The 17298-nt window shown below is 47.4% G+C and overlaps 1 protein-coding gene across 2 annotated transcripts in view; it reads left to right on the top strand.

The window, feature by feature from the left end:
* Positions 1-4236, top strand: part of ppfibp2b (PPFIA binding protein 2b) — a 290466-nt gene extending 286230 nt beyond the window's left edge. For both annotated transcript variants that reach the window (XM_070899493.1, XM_070899494.1), the window contains one exon: positions 3959-4236. In XM_070899493.1, coding sequence (XP_070755594.1) covers positions 3959-4036 — 78 coding nt within the window. In that variant the 3' untranslated portion in view covers positions 4037-4236. The remainder of the gene's footprint in view (positions 1-3958) is intronic.
* The last annotated feature ends 13062 nt before the right edge of the window (positions 4237-17298 follow it).

The raw sequence follows: 17298 nt of genomic DNA, 5'->3' as shown, positions 1-17298 counted from the left end.
TGTCATGGGATCATTTACTGAGAGGGCAGATGGAGCCTCAATTTAAAATCTGATCTGAAAGACGGCACCTTCAACAGTGCAGCACTCCCTCAGTACTGCACTGGAGTGTCAGTCTAGATTTTGTGCTCAAGTCTCTGGAGTGGGACTTGAACCAATGTCTCAAAGGCTAAAGAGCTACCCACTGAGCTGTGGCTGACCTTGTAGGATTTTCTCTGTGCAAAATGGCTGCCACTTTATGAGGAGAGTTTGTAAAAGTTAGGATTGGTCTCCTTGGAACAGAGAAGGCTAAAAGATGACCTAAAAGAGGTTTTCAAGATGATGAGAGATTTGGGGAAAATATATTCCCATTGGTGAGTGGGTCAGTAACCAGAGGTCACAGATTCAAAATCATTGGCAAAATATCTAGAGGGGAGACGAGGAGAAATGTTTTCACTCAGAGTTATTGGGATCTGGAACACTCTATGGGCCCAAGTTTCCACATGATTTGCGACTATCTTAGAAATCGCAATTCTCCCCATTTTTTTTTCTGCAGTTCTAGTCAGGTAGAACAGTTCTACTTTGGAACAGAATTTTTTCTTCAAAAGGGGGCGTGTCCGGCCACTGACGCCTGATTTCAAAGTTTCCACAGTGAAAACGTACTCCAAACTAAGTTAGAATGGAGGAAGTGAATATTTTTGTAGAACTGAAAAAACCTGTTCTACAAATTAAAAAATCAGGCGCAGGTTACGAATTAGGCGTCCAGAACGAGGTGGGGGGGGGGGGGTGCGAGGGAAGGGAAGTCATTAAATTCTACAATAAATCCTTATTTATACTTATACAAATATTATACAAATAAATCCAACCTGAATAAACATTTATAAGCAAAGAAAAGATTAAATAAACCATCTTCCTACTTGTGTGAAGGTACGGAGAATGCTGCAGTCAGCCTGAGGCACCCGTTCTTCCTGCGGGGGGGGGTTAGGAGGCGCCCGTTCTTTCCCGCGGGGGGGGGGGTAGGAGGCGCCCGTTCTTCCCGCGGGGGGGGGGGAAGGAGACAGTGAGAAGGCTGCAAGTGCTGATGTGCTGGTGGCAATGTGCTTTTATTAAAAAAATGTTCAAAAATTAAACAGCTACAAAGAACTACAAAAATGGCCGAGTGCCAATGTTTTTTTCACACTGCGCGTGCGCGAACGCTCCAACGCGCACGCGCAGCGTTGCCGGCAGGAAAAAAACTAATTTAAATAGTACCCGCTCTCTCCCACTTACAAAATTGGCGCGAGTGTAGGCTCCGCCCCCCTGGGCGCCGCGCCAGGCAGACAAGGAGCTGCAGAACGCTCCAGAATTGCGAGGTTTTTTTTAGGCGCTGTTTTAGGCGCGAAAAACGGGCGCCCAGCTCGGAGGGACGCCCGTTTTTTATCGTGTGGAAACTTGGGCCCTATATGTGGTGGAGCAGATTACAGAAATCATTTTAAAAGGGAGTTGGACAGGTGCCTGAGAATGAGGAACTTACAGGGTTACGAACAAAAGGCGGAGGGGTGGGACTAAACATGACTTCTCTTTCAAATAACTAGCACAGGCACGATGGGCCATATGGCCTCCTTCAAATATCAACGCATCCCTCCAAATCGGAGGCCATCTTGTGATGTGATGACAGGAGCATTTATCGCATTCAGCAATGACAAATGATTTTAATTTAGTCTTGAAGCGAACATCCCAGCTGACCTCAACTATCATTTCCCAGTAAATTGTTTCAAGAAATAGATGAAAGAATTAAGCTTTATAATGGCACTCTTAGAATGACACAGCACCGAAGGAGGTCATTCGGCCCATCGTGCCCGTGCCGTCTCTTTGAAAGAGCGATCCAATTAGCTACTCCCCCCTACCCTTTCCCCACAGCCCTGTACATTTTTCCTTTTCAAGTATTTATCCAATTTCCTTTCGAAAGTCACTATTAGATCTGCTCCCACCGCCCTTTCAAGCAGCGCGCTCCAGATCACAACAACTCGCTGTGTAAAATTAAAAAATGCTCCTCATCTCCCCTCTGGCTCTTTTGCCGATTCTCTCAAATCTTTGTCCACTGGTTAAAAGACATCATCATAGGTGGCCCCTCGAACGAGGATGACTTGCTTCCACACCAAAAGGGATGAGTTCACTGATGTTTCAATGGAGGACCCGATATTCCAGTCCTGAACTCCAGGGGTGGAAGATGCCTGTGCGTGGATTTTGTTAACGTGTGGTGACCGTTGCACATCAGCCACCACACGGGCTTGACAGAGCGAGGCCTTTATCCAGTGGCAATGGTAAACCAGGATGACTGGAGACCTGCTCTGCTGCACGGACCTAGTGCGCGCATACATATCGCAGCGTGGGCTGGCCCGTGCTGCCCCTGGGCCCTCTGCTCTTCTGGGCCCTGCACCCTCATTTGCCACCCCTCTGCCACGATCTCTCACCACTGATCTCTCACCGCTCCTCCGCCACAAGCATTCGCCGCACTTCCACCAGGATCCCTCACCGCACCTCTGCACCAAACATTCGCCACACCTCCACCACGATCTCTCACCGCTCCTCCACCTCAATCATTCGCCACACCTCCACCACAATCTCTCGCCACTCATCCGCCCCAACCTCCTCTCTCCTCCGCTGTGCCTGGGCCCCGCCGATGTTCCTGTCCACGCTCCAAATGGCGAACTGGGCCTTGATGATGTCACCCAGTTGCCCACCTCGAAGTTGTCGTATACGTGGAACGGCTCGCGCTGGAAGTTATAATGGTATGCCCATGAAGTTGTAGGGCCCGTGCTCAAGCTCTTTTATCCTCCCAACCTGCGGTGGTGTCCTTAAAAGACAAGTGCAGTGTTGGCCCTTAACCCTTCAGCCGTAAAGTCCAAACGCCATGTCATTAAACAGATTGTCTGGTCATTATCACATTGCTATTTGTGGGCGCTTGCTGTGTGCAAAATTGACTGCCGCGTTTCCTACATTACAATGGTGACTACACTCCAAAAGTACTTCCTTGGCTTTGGGACGTCCTGAGGTCATGAAAAGATGCGAAAGAAATGCAAGTTCTTTCTTTTCGGTCATGGATTCAAATCCCACTCCAGGGGCTTGAGCACATAAATCCAGGCTGACACTCCAGTGCTGAGGGATTGCTGCACTGTCGGAGGTGCCAGCTTTCAGACGAGACGTTAAACCGAGGCCCCGTCTGCCCCCTCGGAGACGTAAAAGATCCCATGGCACTATAAGGTGGTCAGCACAAAATCCAGGCTAACATTCCAGTGCAGTACTGAGGAAGTGCTGCACTGCCAGAGGTGCCATTTTTCAGATGAGATTTTAAATTGAGGCTCCATCTGCTCTCTCAGTAAACGATCCCATGGCACTATTTCGAGGACAAGCAGGGCAGTGGTGCCCTGGGGCCAATATTTACCTCAAAAAAACAGATTATCTGGTCATTATCATATTGCTGATTGTGGGAGCTTGCTGTGTGCAAACTGGTTGCCGCATTTCCCACATTACAACAGTGACTACACTTTAAAAGTACTTAATTGGCTGTAAATCACTTTGAGACATCCAGTGGTCATGAAAGGCGCTTTATAAATGCAAGTCTTTCTTCTTCTTTCCTTTAGCTGCCTGGGCCCTAAGCTCTGGAACTTCCTCCCTAAACCTCTCCACCTCGCTACCTCTCTTCCCTCCTTTAAGACGCTCCTTAAAACCTACCTCTTTGGTCATCTGTCTTAATTTCTTCTTATGTGGCTCAATGTCAAATTTATCTGTTTTGTCTTATAACAGGCCTGTGAAGCGCCTTGGGATGTTTTACTGCATTAAAGGCGCAACATAAATAAAAGCTGTTGTTGTTGTCGTCGTTCCTTTTTTTTTATCGCCCATCTCGCAAACGATCGTTGCATCGCTAACGCTAACATGGGTCGCCGCACTCCATGCGCGCAGTCGCTAACGTTCTAACTCGGCACATTGCTCTTGCTTTCAGAGCCTACTCACGCAAGACGAGATGCCGAGATACAGGTTTAAACTGCTGGGCACTGCGGACGAGGAGCTGCGATATTAACAACACCCTTTGCCCCAGAACTCATTGCTTGTATCGTTCTGTCCAGCGGGATCCTCCACACCCACGGACGCAGTAGCATTTAGGAGATATTTGCACTGGGAAGGAAGATTTGAATTTGCCGTGTTATTTATTTGTACTTTTTTTTTGGTAATGTTCCAATCGAACACCTGGAGTTGATGCTGGAAATATACCTGTTAGAGCTGAGAAAACGATTGAATTTAACTTTGTAAATCAGTCAGGATTTTTTACTTAATATATGTGTGTCTACGTGTACCATCACCAATGGTAAATGGCTGTAACATTTGGGGTTTTGACATGTCTTTTGGTTACATCTGCAGTTCTTGTAAAAGAAAGCTGTTTTTATTTTAGCTACTCAATTATCGTCAAGTTTATTGCGTGATTTATGTAAATTAATTTATACGCCCTTTAGGTATAGGATAGACTACGAAAATTTCAGGTTCTTTAAAGGTCCTGTACCTTAAAGGTGCATTTTTCCCCCATGTGTCTCAGTGGGTAACATTTACGCCTAAGTCAGAAGGTTGTGGATTCAAGTCCCACTCCAGAGACTTGAGCACAAAATTTAGGCTGACATTCCAGTGCAGTGCTGAAGGAGTGCTGCACTGTCGGAGGTACCGTCTTTCGGATGAGATGTCAAACTGAGGCCCCATCTGCTCTCTCAGATGGATATAAAAGATCCCATGACACTGTTTCTAGGAAGGGCAGTGGAGTTATCCTCCGTGTCCTGGCCAATATTTATCCCTCAACCAACATCACTAAAACAGATAATCTGGTCATTATCACATTGCTGTTTGTGGGAGCTTGCTGTGCGTGAATCGGCTGCCGGGTTTCCCACATTACAACAGTGACTTCACTTCAAAAAAGTATTTAATTGGCTGTAAAGCACTTTGAGACATCCTGAGGTCGTGAAAGGCGCATTTATAAATGCAAGTCTTTCTTTTCGTTGTTTGATACAAAAAATCTAATGGATTCTTTTTTTAATTGTGCCAGTGAAATGAGATGGTTTCACTCCAGATTGGTGGAGCTATCTGAGAGGTGGTTTAATAAATTAACAAAAGAATATTTAACAAAGGCTCTGTTCTGGTGATTTTAATCCTATTTGATGGGATCTCTGAAATGTGCACCTGATCAGGAGAGGATGGGGTGAGGGGGGAAGTGATGACTGTGTGAATTTCTTATTTAGCGATAACATGGACAATAAACATTCTCAGTCGATGAAATGTAAATGAAAAGTGGCTCGGGGTTTCAGGCAAATATATAGGGCTCGATTTTCCCCAGTGCCATTTTTTGGCGTACTTGAAGAGTTCCGCCCAGTTTTTTTGGGCCCAACTACGCTAAAAGAAAATCATCCCAGTTTCCCCGTTTGAATTGTTGATTGTGGCGCCGCGTAGCCTGTCCTTTAGCTTTGGGGGTGGAGCCTAAGATCTGTGGCAAAAAGATTGGGTTGCCAGGGTAACGAGGGTCACACTGTGGGCTGAGGCTGCACAGTGAAACATATTCTGGCCAGCTCACAGCAACCTGCACAAGCACCTTACACATTGCAGCAACTTACCACCATTAAATTATTAAAGTGTAATGACGAAGGTCTGTCTCCCCCTCCCCCCACCCACCTCACAATGCCGGTGCTGGTACCTGCTACTATCCCAGGCCGAAGGGCCTCCCCCCTCCCAGTACCCGCTCCTACCTCTGGCCGAAGGGCCTCTTCCCGCCCGGTACCTGCTCCTAACTCTGGGCGAAAGGCCTCACCTCATCTCCCCCTCTCTGCTGCTGCTGTCCGGGCCCTGGAAATCCATCTGCTGCGCTGATTTGCTTACCTGCGCCGATTCTCTTAACTGCCCACAGAGGTCACATACGCCGTCCTAAGAAAACTTGGAGTAAATTGGAGCTGGCCAAACTTGCTTAAATGGCCAGAATTGGCCCGGGTGGCAGGTTACGCCCCCAATGTGTTTTTTAAAAAAAACTAACCTAACCTACCCCCCAAAGTCTTATTGGGATCACAGGTTAAGTCTCTCTGGTGGCTTACGTTCCCTTGAAGAGCGCCTGAGTTGGGGCTCTGGTTGTTGGGCGCTGGCCTGAGTGTCTGCTGTTTGCGATACCTCAGGCCTGTCCGGACTGCCCACAGTGACTGGGCTCTCCTCCACTTAGTTCCGGTATTCGGTCACCTGTGGTGGGGTAAACTCTACGTCGTGTTCTTCCTCTGCTTCTTCTATGGGGTTGCTGAACCTCCTTTTAGTTTGATCCACTTGTTTGCGGCAGATTTGTCCATTGGTAAGTTTAACTACCAAAACCGTATTCCCCTCTTTGGCAATCACAGTGCCTGCAAGCCATTTGGGCCCTGCAGCGTAATTAAGGACAAAAACAGGGTCATTGACATCAATACATCGCTCCCTTGCATTCCTGTCATGGTAGTCACATTGTAACTGACGCCTGCTCTCAACAATTTCTTTCATAGTAGGGTGTAAAAGGGATAACCTGGTTTTGAGCATCCTTTTCATTAGCAGATCTGCGGGTGGAACCCCTGTGAGAGAGTGTGGTCGGGATCCATTGGTCAACAGGAGGCATGATAAGCGGCTTTGTAGGGAAGCCCCTTGGATTCTGAGCATCCCCTGTTTGATTATCTGCACTGCTCGTTCCACCTGGCTGTTTGAGGCTGGTTTGAACAGTGCCGTTCTGGCATGGTTGATTCCGTTGCCGGCCATGAAGTCCTGGAATTCACTGCTTGTGAAGCACGGGCCATTGTCGCTGACCAAGACGTCCAGTAGACCACGGGCGACGAACATTGCCTGTAGACTTTCTACCGTGGCAGAGGATGTGCTTGAATTTAAAATGGCACACTCAATCCATTTGGAGTAAGCGTCGACTACAACCAAAAACATATTTCCCTGAAAGGACCTGCGTAGTCCACATGGATGCGTGACCATGGCTTGGCGGGCCAGGACCAGGGGCTAAGGGGGGCTTCCCTGGGTGCGTTGCCCAGCTGAGCACACGTGTTGCATCTGCAAACACAAAGTTCCAGGTCTGCATCGATCCCTGGCCACCAAACGTGTGACCTGGCAATTGCCTTCATCATGACAATGCCCGGGTGCTCATTGTGAAGTTCTCTGATAAACACCTCTCTGCCCTTCTGGGGCATGACTACGGTTTCCCCACAGTAGGCAATCAGCCTGAATCGAGAGTTCATCCTTGCGCCTATGAAACGGTTTAAACTCCTCAGGGCATGGCCCGTACGTGGCTGCCCAGTCCCCATTCAGGATACATTTCTTAACTAAAGACAGTAGCGGGTCTTTATTTGCCCAGATTTTAATCTGACGGGCTGTCACAGGTGAGCCTTCACTTTTGAAAGCTTCAACAGCCATGACCATCTCAGCATCATGCTCAGTTGTCCCCTCAGTGGTGGCTAGTGGGAGCCTGCTGAGTGCATCGGCGCAGTTTTCAGTGCCCGGTCTGTGCCGAATTGTGTAGTCATAGGCAGCTAACGTGAGTGCCCACCTCTGTATGCGGACCGATGCATTCACATTTATGGCCTTGTCGCCCAAAAGGGACATAGAAACATAGAAAATAGGTGCAAGAGTAGGCCATTCGATAAGATCATGGCTGATCATTCCTTCAGCACCCCTTTCCTGCTTTCTCGCCATACCCCTTGATCCCCTTAACCGTAAGGGCCATATCTAACTCCCTCTTGAATATATCCAATGAACTCGCATCAACAACTCTCTGCGGCAGGGAATTCCACAGGTCAACAACTCTCTGAGTGAAGAAGTTTCTCCTCATCTCAGTCCTAAGTGGCCTACCCCTTATCCCAAGACTATGTCCCCTGGTTCTCCAACATCAATAACATTCTTCCCGCATCTAACCTGTCCAGTCCCGTCAGAATCTTATACGTTTCTATGAGATCCCCTCTCATCCTTCTAAACACCAGTGAATAAAGGTCCAGTTGATCCAGTCTCTCCTCATATGACAGTCCAGCTATCCCTGGAATTAGTCTGGTGGACCTTCGCTGCACTCCCACAATAGCAAGAACGTTCTTCCTCAGATTAGGAGACCAAAACTGAACACAATATGCCAGGTGAGGCCTCACCAAGGCCCTGTAAAACTGCAGTAAGACCTCCCTGCTCCGATAATCAAATCCCCTAGTTATGAAGGCCAACATACCATTTGCCATCTTTACTACCTGTTGTACCTGCATGCCCACTTTCAGTGACTGGTGAACCATGACACCCAGGTCTCGTTACACCTCTCCTTTTTCTAGTCTGCCGCCATGCAGATAATATTCTGCCTTCGTGTTTTTGCCCCCAAAATGGATAACCTCACATTTATCCACATTATACTGCATCTGCCATGCATTTGCCCACTCACCTAATCTGTCCAAGTCACCCTGCAGCCTCTTAGCGGCCTCCTCACAGCTCACACCACCACCCAGTTTAGTGTCATCCGCAAACTTGGAGATATTACGCTCTATTCCTTCATCCAAATCGTTAACGTATATTGTAAAGAGCTGGGGTCCCAGCACTGAGCCCTGAGGCACCCCACTAGTAACTGCCTGCCATTCTGAAAAGGACCCGTTTATCCTGACTCTCTGCTTCCTGTCGGCCAACCAGTTCTCTATCCACGTCAGTACATTACCCCCAATACCATGCGCTTTGATTTTGTACACCAATCTCTTGTGCGGGACCTTGTCAAAAGCCTTTTGAAAGTCCAAATACACCACATCCATTGGCTCTCCCTTGTCCACTCTAATAGTTACATTTTCAAAAAATTCCAGAAGATTCGTCAAGCATGATTTCCCTTTCATAAATCCATACTGATTCGGTCCGATCCTGTCACTGCTTTCCGAACGGGCTGCTATTTCATCCTTAATGATAGATTCCAAAATTTTCCCCACTACTGATGTCAGGCTAACCGGTCTATAATTACCTGCTTTCTCTCCCTCCTTTTTTTAAAAATGGCATTACATTAGCTACTCTCCAGTCCATAGGAACTGATCCAGAGTTGATAGATTGTTGGAAAATGATCACCAATGCATCCACTATTTCTAGGGTCACTTCCTTAAGTACTCTGGGATGCAGACTATTGGACCCGGGGATTTATCGGCCTTTAATCCCATCAATTTCCCGAACACAATTTCCCGCCTAATAAGGATATCTTTCAGTTCCTCATTCTCGCTAGACCCACTGTCCCCTAGTACATTCGGAAGGTTATTTGTTAGGGAGTTAGGACGTTAGGGGTTTTTGATCTGTCTCCAGCTCAAATTTCCTGCCAAACAGGTACAGGTGCATTTTTTTTACTGCATATACACGTGCTAGCGCTTCCTTTTCTAGCATCCCGTAGCCCCTTTCTGCCCGGGACAGACTTCAGGAGGCATAAGCTACCGGCTGTAACTGACCATTGGCATTCACATGCTGCAACACACACCTGACCCCATAGGACGATGCATCACACATTAAACTAGTTTCTTACACGGGTCATATAACGGTAACAGTTTGTTGGAGCATAACAAATTGCGTGTTCTATCAAAAGCCCTTTCCTGGCTGTCCCCCCAGACCCAATCGCAACCTTTGCGTAGGAGCACGTGTAGCGGCTCTAACAGCGTGCTCAATTTGGGAAGAAAGTTACCAAAATAGTTCAGGAGCCCCAGGAACGAATGTAGCTCCATCGTGTTACGGGGTCTGGGTGCTCTCTGGATCGCTTCCGTTTTCGACGCAGTAGGTCTGATCCCGTCAGCTGCTATCCTCCTCCCCAGGAATTCTACCTTTGTCCTGGTCCTGGCCTTTTTCAGTCGCAGCCCTACCCAGTCCAGTCTGCGTAGCACCTCCTCCAGGTTGTGGAGCTGTTCTTCAATATCGCAACCCGTGATGAGGATGTCGTCTTGAAAAACCACCGTCCTTGGAATCGACTTGAGGAGGCTTTCCATATTTCGCTGAAAGATCGCGGCGGCCGAACGAGTCCCGAACGGACATCTGTTATACTCAAACAACCCTTGTGTGTCATGATGGTGGTCAGCTTCTTCAACTCACTTTCCAGCTCCTGGGTCATATAAGCTGAGGTCAGGTCCAATTTTTTTAAAAGTTTGCCACCGGATAGCGTCGCAAAGAGGTCCTCTGCTCTCGGTAGCGGGTACTGATCTTGGAGTGATACCTGATTGATGGTGGCCTTGTAATCACCACATATCCTGACCGACCAATCCGCCTTGAGCACCGGCATGATCGGGCTCGCCCAGTCACTAAATTCGACTGGCGAGATGATGCCTTCCCTAAGTAGGCGGTCCAATTCGCATTCTATCTTTTCCCACATCACGTATGGCACCGCTCTGGCCTTGTGGTGTATTGGCCTGGCGTCCGGGTTTATGTGAATCATTACCTTGGTCCCCATGAAAGTGCCGATGCCGGGTTGAAATAGTGAGTCAAATTTGTCCAGGACCTGTGAACATGATACTCGCTCCACAGAAGAAATTGCATTGACATCGCCCCATTTCCAGTTCATGACAGGAAGCCAACTCTTCCGCAATAGTGCAGGACTGTGCCCCGGGACAATCCAGAGTGGCAACCTCTTCTTTGTGGGTCACGATTACCATGGCGCTGCCGAGCACTGGAATGATCTCCTTTATATATGTCCGTAGCTGTGCGTCAATCGGCAATAATTTTGGCCTCCTAGCCTTGGACACTCACAACCTTTCGAACTGTTTGATACTCATCAGGGACTGGCTGGCCCCCGTGTCCAGGTCCACTAATACTGGGATGCCATTGAGGAGCACTTGCATCATTATCGGTGGCGTCCTGGTATATGAACTGTTTTTGTGCTCCACATGAACTCGCTGAACTTCAGCTTCCCATGATTTCCCCCGGTATTCATTTGGCCTCGTAGGGCTTACATTGGACCCGTCCTCCTCACAGGCTTCCTGCACATACACCCCAAGTGACCGCTGACTTTGCAGTTTCTGCAGGTATATTGCTGATACCTGCAAGCTCTGGCTGGGTGTTTGCCTCCACACCTCCAGCATGAGCTAGAGGCCCCATTGTTGGAAACAAAAGGTCCATTACCAGTCGATCATCTCTGACTGTCTCTGTAACTGTCCTTAAGCGCACCATTAACAAGTGTTGATGGCCCCATTACTGGCCGCATTGTCCATTGCGATGGCATGAATTGCCGTTCAGCTAGCCATTGTCTCTGTTGAATTCCACCTTTGAGTTCGACTGCATGCTGGGGCATGTCCGATTGCCCTTGTCTGCCTAGAGAACTGTGTGCCGTTAACAATGTTGACTCCCTGGTCGTTTGCTGCATTTGAGACAAGATTTTGCCATAAATCATTCTGGTCTCTTCCTCCCCTGAGATAATTGTCTGGGCTCTCATAGCCACCGCTTCCAAGGTCAAATCTTTGGTCTCAATCAGTTTCCTGAAAACCCCTGCGTGCCCGATGCCCTCAATAAAAAAGTATCGCAGCATCTCCGCTCTGCATGCATCTAGGAACTTACATAAGCTCGCCAGTCGCCGGAGATCTGCCACGAAGTCTGGAACGCTTTGCCCTTCTCGTCGCCGGTGCGTGTAAAACCGGTGTCTCGCCATGTGCATGCTGCTCGTCAGTTTAAGGTGTTCCCCGATCAACTTACTGAGCTCTTCGAACATCTTGTCCGCCGGCTTCTCTGGCGCTAGAAGGTCCTTCATCAGGGAGTACGTTCTGGATCCACAAACCATCAGGAGATGACCCCTGCGTTTGTCGGCCGAATCCTGTCCCAACCATTCCTTAGTGACAAAACTTTGCTGTAGTCTCTCAATAAAGTCGTCCCAATCATCACCAAAACAGTACCTCTCTTCTGTGCTGCTAGTGGCCATGCTCACGTGGTTTAAATCCCAGTTTCTCGTCGTCAATAATATGTCCTTACTATACAGTATAAATGCACAGGAGGCCCATACTTGAGAAAAGATCACTCTGTGACTAGTTACCTTTATTACCAAGACCTCAAGAGACAGACGGTGGGTGGAGCTTCCCCTTTTATACCGGAAAGTCCAGGTTAGGAGTGTCTCTCACAAGTTCGCCCCCTGTGGTCAGTGTTCTCAAGGTGTACAACTTAGGTCAGCTTATACATGGGTTACAATGATAGTTGAATACATGACAAGAGGTGTTCAAAATTACATGGCATTTTGATAGAGTATATAGGGAGAAACTGTTTCCACTGGCAGGTGGGTTGGTAACCAGAGGACACAGATAAGAACATAAGGAGCAGGAGTAGGCCATACAGTCCATCGAGCCTGCTCCGCCGTTTAATACGATCATGGCTGATCCGATCACGGACTCAGGTCCACTTCCCTGCCCGGTCCCCATAACCCCTTATTCCCTTATCGGTTAAGAAACTGTCTATCTCTGTCTTAAATGTATTCAATGACCCAGCTTCCACAGCTCTCTGAGGCAGCGAATGTAAGATAATCAGCAAAAGAACCAGAAGGGAGATGAGATTGTTTTAATGCAGCGAGTTGTTATGATCTGGAACCCGCTGCCGGAAGGGCGTTGGCAGATTCAATAACAACTTTCAAAATGAAATTGGATAAACACTTGAAAACAAAAGAAGTGCAAGGTTATGGGGAGAGAGCAGGGGGTAGTGAGAATAATTGGATCGCTCTTTCAAAGAACTGGCACAGGCACGATGGGCCGAATGGCCACTCTTGGTGCTATATAAATCTATGATGCTGTGAAAAAGAATGTTATACCATTAAATGAAACTGACCAATCAGAGGTAATCCTGCACCAACACAGTGCACTGGGCTGGCACCATGCCAAGTGGAACCAGCACTGCAAGAACATAAGAACACAAGAATTAGGAGCAGGAGTTGGCCATTCGGCCTTGGAGCCTGCTCCACCATTCAAATAGATCATGGTTGATCTTTGACCTCAACTCCACTTGCCTGCACTATCCCTATATCCCTTGATTCCCTTAATATCCAAAAATCTATCGATCTCTATCTTGAATATAGTCAACGACTGAGCCTCCACAGCCCTCTGGGGTAGAGAATTCCAGAGATTCACCACACTTTGAGTGAAGAAGTTTCTTCTCATCTCAGTCCTAAATAACCGAACCCTTATTCTGATACTGTGACCCTTGGTTCTAGACTCCCCAGCCAGGGGAAACATCCTGCATCCAACCTGTCGAGCCCTGTAAGAATTTTGTACGTTTCAATGAGATTACCTCTCATTCTTCTAAACTCTAGAGAATATAGGCCTAGTTTGCTCAATCTCTCCTCATAAGTCAATCCCCCCACCCCAGGAATCAGTCTGGTGAGCCTTTGTTGCACTCCCTTTATGGCAAGTATATCCTTCCTTAGGTAAGGAGACCAAAACTGTACACGATACAGAAGGAAGCGACTGAGCTGGACAGGGCACAGGAGAGAAGGTGCTAAACTGATAAAGGACAATAAATGTTGGCTAGGGTATGGTGGTGTTAGATTATATTACTGGACTGGTCACGGTAGATGCTGCCACCTTCTCCACAGGTGGAAGATTAAAGCCTCCCCATCATGTGGCTGTGGAGCTCCTAATCAGACCCTGGAGCACATCATTGAGCTCTGCCCACAGAGGGAAATTCACAGGCAGCCTACAAGATACACCAGAAGCTTTTGCCTGGATATCCAATTTGAATATTTATATTTGATTCTCTTTGTTACTACCATGCGAAAGAAGAAGACTGGACTAGTAATTCAGACAATGTGAGTTTCAATCGTGCCATAAGAATCTTAATTTTAAAATCTGTCGCATTGTGGTAAAAACCCAACTGGTTCACTCATGTCTTTGAGGGAAGGAAACCTGCCGTCCTTACCCAGTCTGCGCCTATAGATGACTCCAGAACCTCAACCATGTGGTTAACTCTTAACTGTCCTTATCCATGCCTTTGTTATCTCTAGACTTGACTACTCTAATGCACTCCTGGCTGGCCTCCCACATTCTACCCTACATAAAACTTGGCTGCCCCGTGTCCTAACTCGCACCAAGTCTCGCTCACCCATCCCCCCTGTGCTCGCTGACCGACATTGGCTCCCAGTTAAACAATGCCTCGATTTCAAAATTCTCATCCTTATTTTCAAATCCGTCCGTGGCCTGGCCCTCCCTACTTCTGGAATCTCCGCCAGCCCAACAACACCCCGAGATGTCTGCGCTTCTCTAATTCTGCCCTCTTGAGCATCCCTGATTATAATCGCTCAACCAATGGTGGCCGTGCTTTCTGTTGCCTAAGCCCCCAAGCTCTGGAACTCCCTCCCTAAACCGCTCCACCTCACTAACTCTCTTTCCTCCTTCAAGGCACTCCATAAAATGACCTCTTTGACCGAGCTTTTGGTCACCTGCCATAATTTCTACTTATGCAGCTCAGTGCCAAAATATATCTCATAATACTCCTGTGAAACTCCTTGGGATGTTTCATTATGATAAAGGCGCTATATAAATACTAGTGGTTGTTGTCTTGACCGTCCTCTGAAGTGGCCCAGCAAGACAATCACCACCACCTTCTCGGGGCAACTAGGGTACGGGTAATAAATGCCGGCCTCGCCAGCAGGGTCCACATCCCGAGAATGAATGAGAAAAAGTACACAGAAAAAGGGGTAAGGAAATGGGTCGATAGCACCCGTAAAGAGCTAGCAATGACACGGCAACGATGGGCCGAATGGCTTCCAGCTTTGCTGTAATCTCTATAAACATGATATCAGTGGGAGCTGGTGAAACTCACCCCATACCTGGCACAAACACCCAAAAGACATATTAATGTTCAGAAAATAAAAACAGGGAATGCCGGTAAACGCTCAGCAGGCCAGGCAGCATCTGTGGAGAGAGAGAAAGCTCGAGATAATGTTTCGCTGACTCTTCATCAGAATAGAAAGGCTCTTCGGCCTGAAGTGTTGACTCTGTTTCTATCCCCACAGAGGATGCCTGACCTGCTGAACTGTTCATCAACAGCTTGACTTTATATAGCGCCTTTAACGTAGTAAAACATCCCAAGGCACTTCACAAGAGCGATTATCAGACTGAATTGGACAGCAAGCCTGATAAGGAGATATTCGGGCAGGTTGCCAAAAGCTTGGTCAAAGAAGTAGGTTTTAAGGAGCATCTTAAAGGAGGAGAGAGAGGTAGAGAGGCGAACAGGTTACATAAGAACATAAGAAATAAGAATGTAAGAACATAAGAAATAGGAGCACGAGTAATCCACACGGCCCCTCGAGCCTGCTCCGCCATTTAACACGATCATGGCTGAGCCGAGCATGAACCCAGCTCCATTTCCCTGCCTGCTCCCCACAACCCCTTATTCCCTTATCGGTTAAGAAACTGTCTATCTCTCTCTTAAATTTATTCAATGACCCAGCTTCCACCACTCTCTGAGGCAGTGAATTCCACAGATTTACAAGCCTCTGAGAGAAGAAATTCCTCCTCATCTCAGTTTTAAATGGGTGGCCCCTTATTCTAAGATTATGCCCCCTAGTTCTAGTCCCCCCTATCAGGAAACAGGAGTAGGAGTCGGCCATCTGGCCCCTCGAGCCTGCTCCGCCCTTTAATAAGATCATGGCTGATCTGATCTTGGCCTCAACTCCACTTCCCTGCCTGCTCACCATAATCCTTGACTCCCTTTAGGTCTAGGGAAGGAATTCTAGAGCTTAGGGCCCAGGCAACTGAAGACACAGCCACCAATGGTGGAATGATTACGATCGGGGATACTCAAGAGGCCAGAATTGAAGGAGCGCAAAGGTTTTAAGGAGCACCTTGTAGCATTTTCTGTTTTTATTTCAGATTTCCAGCATCCGTTTCGAAATATCAATTATCACCTTGCCTCTCTCGGGTTTAGGGTGGGTGATCTGTGAGCATTCTTTCCTAGCACGACAAATACTGTTTGCAGTTACTTTGCATTCCAATTTGTGATAAGTCTTTCTTTAATAAGTTTGCAGAGCAATAACCATCTGACATCCATCTAAGTACTACAGCAAACACCTATATTTGCAAGACAAAGTGTAAACTTTGTACTTGTGGGTGACTCACATTGTCGTCAGTCCTTTGAACACTGGTGCTATTTGTTTAAAAGTTGAGGAACTGGATCCATGTAAAACGTAGCAATAGATAGCGCAACCCCTGAACTGCAGACTGCACTGGCACCCGAGGAAGCGACGATCATAGACTGCCTCGCAACAAGCTCAACAACTTTGTAAGTAGAAAATGCTTTGGCTTATGTTGCAATGACAGGTCAATTCATTGCTGAGGCCACGCAAGGGGCAACAGGAGATTAAAATGGTTAACAAAGGAAATGGATTCCACTTGTGTGAATACCTTAGTTGTTGCAGTTTTAGTGTATGTTTGTAGACTGTACAATTTGCAAAAATCTACAAACAATATAACCCTATGGAAGCAATAAGATAGCAAGAACTTGAATTTATCATTGAAACATACAGGATTCTGAGGGGGATTGACAGGGTAGATGGTGAGAGGCTGTTTCCCTCTGGCTAGAGTGTCTAGAACTAGGGGCACAGTCTCAGGATAAGGGGTCGGCTATTTAAGACAGAGATGAGGAGGAATTTCTTCACTCAGAGGGTTGTGAATCTTTGGAATTCTCTGCCCCAGAGGGCTGTGGATGCTGAGTCTCTGAATATATTCAAGGCTGAGATAGATAGATTTTTGGAGTCTTGGGGAATCAAGGGATATGGAGATCGGGCAGCAAAGTGGAATTGAGGTCGATGATCAGCCATGACCTTATTGAATGGCAGAGCAGGCTCGAGGGGCCATAGGGCCTACTCCTGCTCCTATTTCTTATGTTCTTATGTCGCATCTTTCACGATCTTGGAACGTCCCAATGTGCATTACAGCCAATTAAAATACTTTTTTTGATGAGTAGTCACTGTTGTAATGTTGGAAAAGTGGCAGGAAATTTGCGCACAGCAAGCTCCCACAAACAGCAATAGGACAACCACCAGATCATCTGTTTTAGTGATGTTGATTGAGGGATAAATATTGGCCCCAGGACACCAGGGATAACTCCCCTTTTCTTCTTCAAAATGTGCCATTGGATCTTCTACATCCACCTGAGAGGACCTTGATTTAACATCGTATCCGAAGGACATCACCTCCGACAGTGCAGCATTCCCTCTGTACTGCACTGAGAGTGACAGCCTGGATTATGTGTTCCAGTCTCTGGAGTGGGGCTTGAACCCACAGAATTCTGATTTAGAGGCAGGAGTGAGCCACGGCTGGGGATGTGCTTAGTGCAAGGTGTTTGTGCGTGTTGCCA

This window comes from Pristiophorus japonicus, chromosome 14 (assembly GCF_044704955.1).
Source record: "Pristiophorus japonicus isolate sPriJap1 chromosome 14, sPriJap1.hap1, whole genome shotgun sequence".
Taxonomy (NCBI): Eukaryota; Metazoa; Chordata; class Chondrichthyes; family Pristiophoridae; genus Pristiophorus; species Pristiophorus japonicus.
Note: the sequence above shows the minus strand (reverse complement) of the source record. Positions and strands in the feature narration are given on the sequence as shown.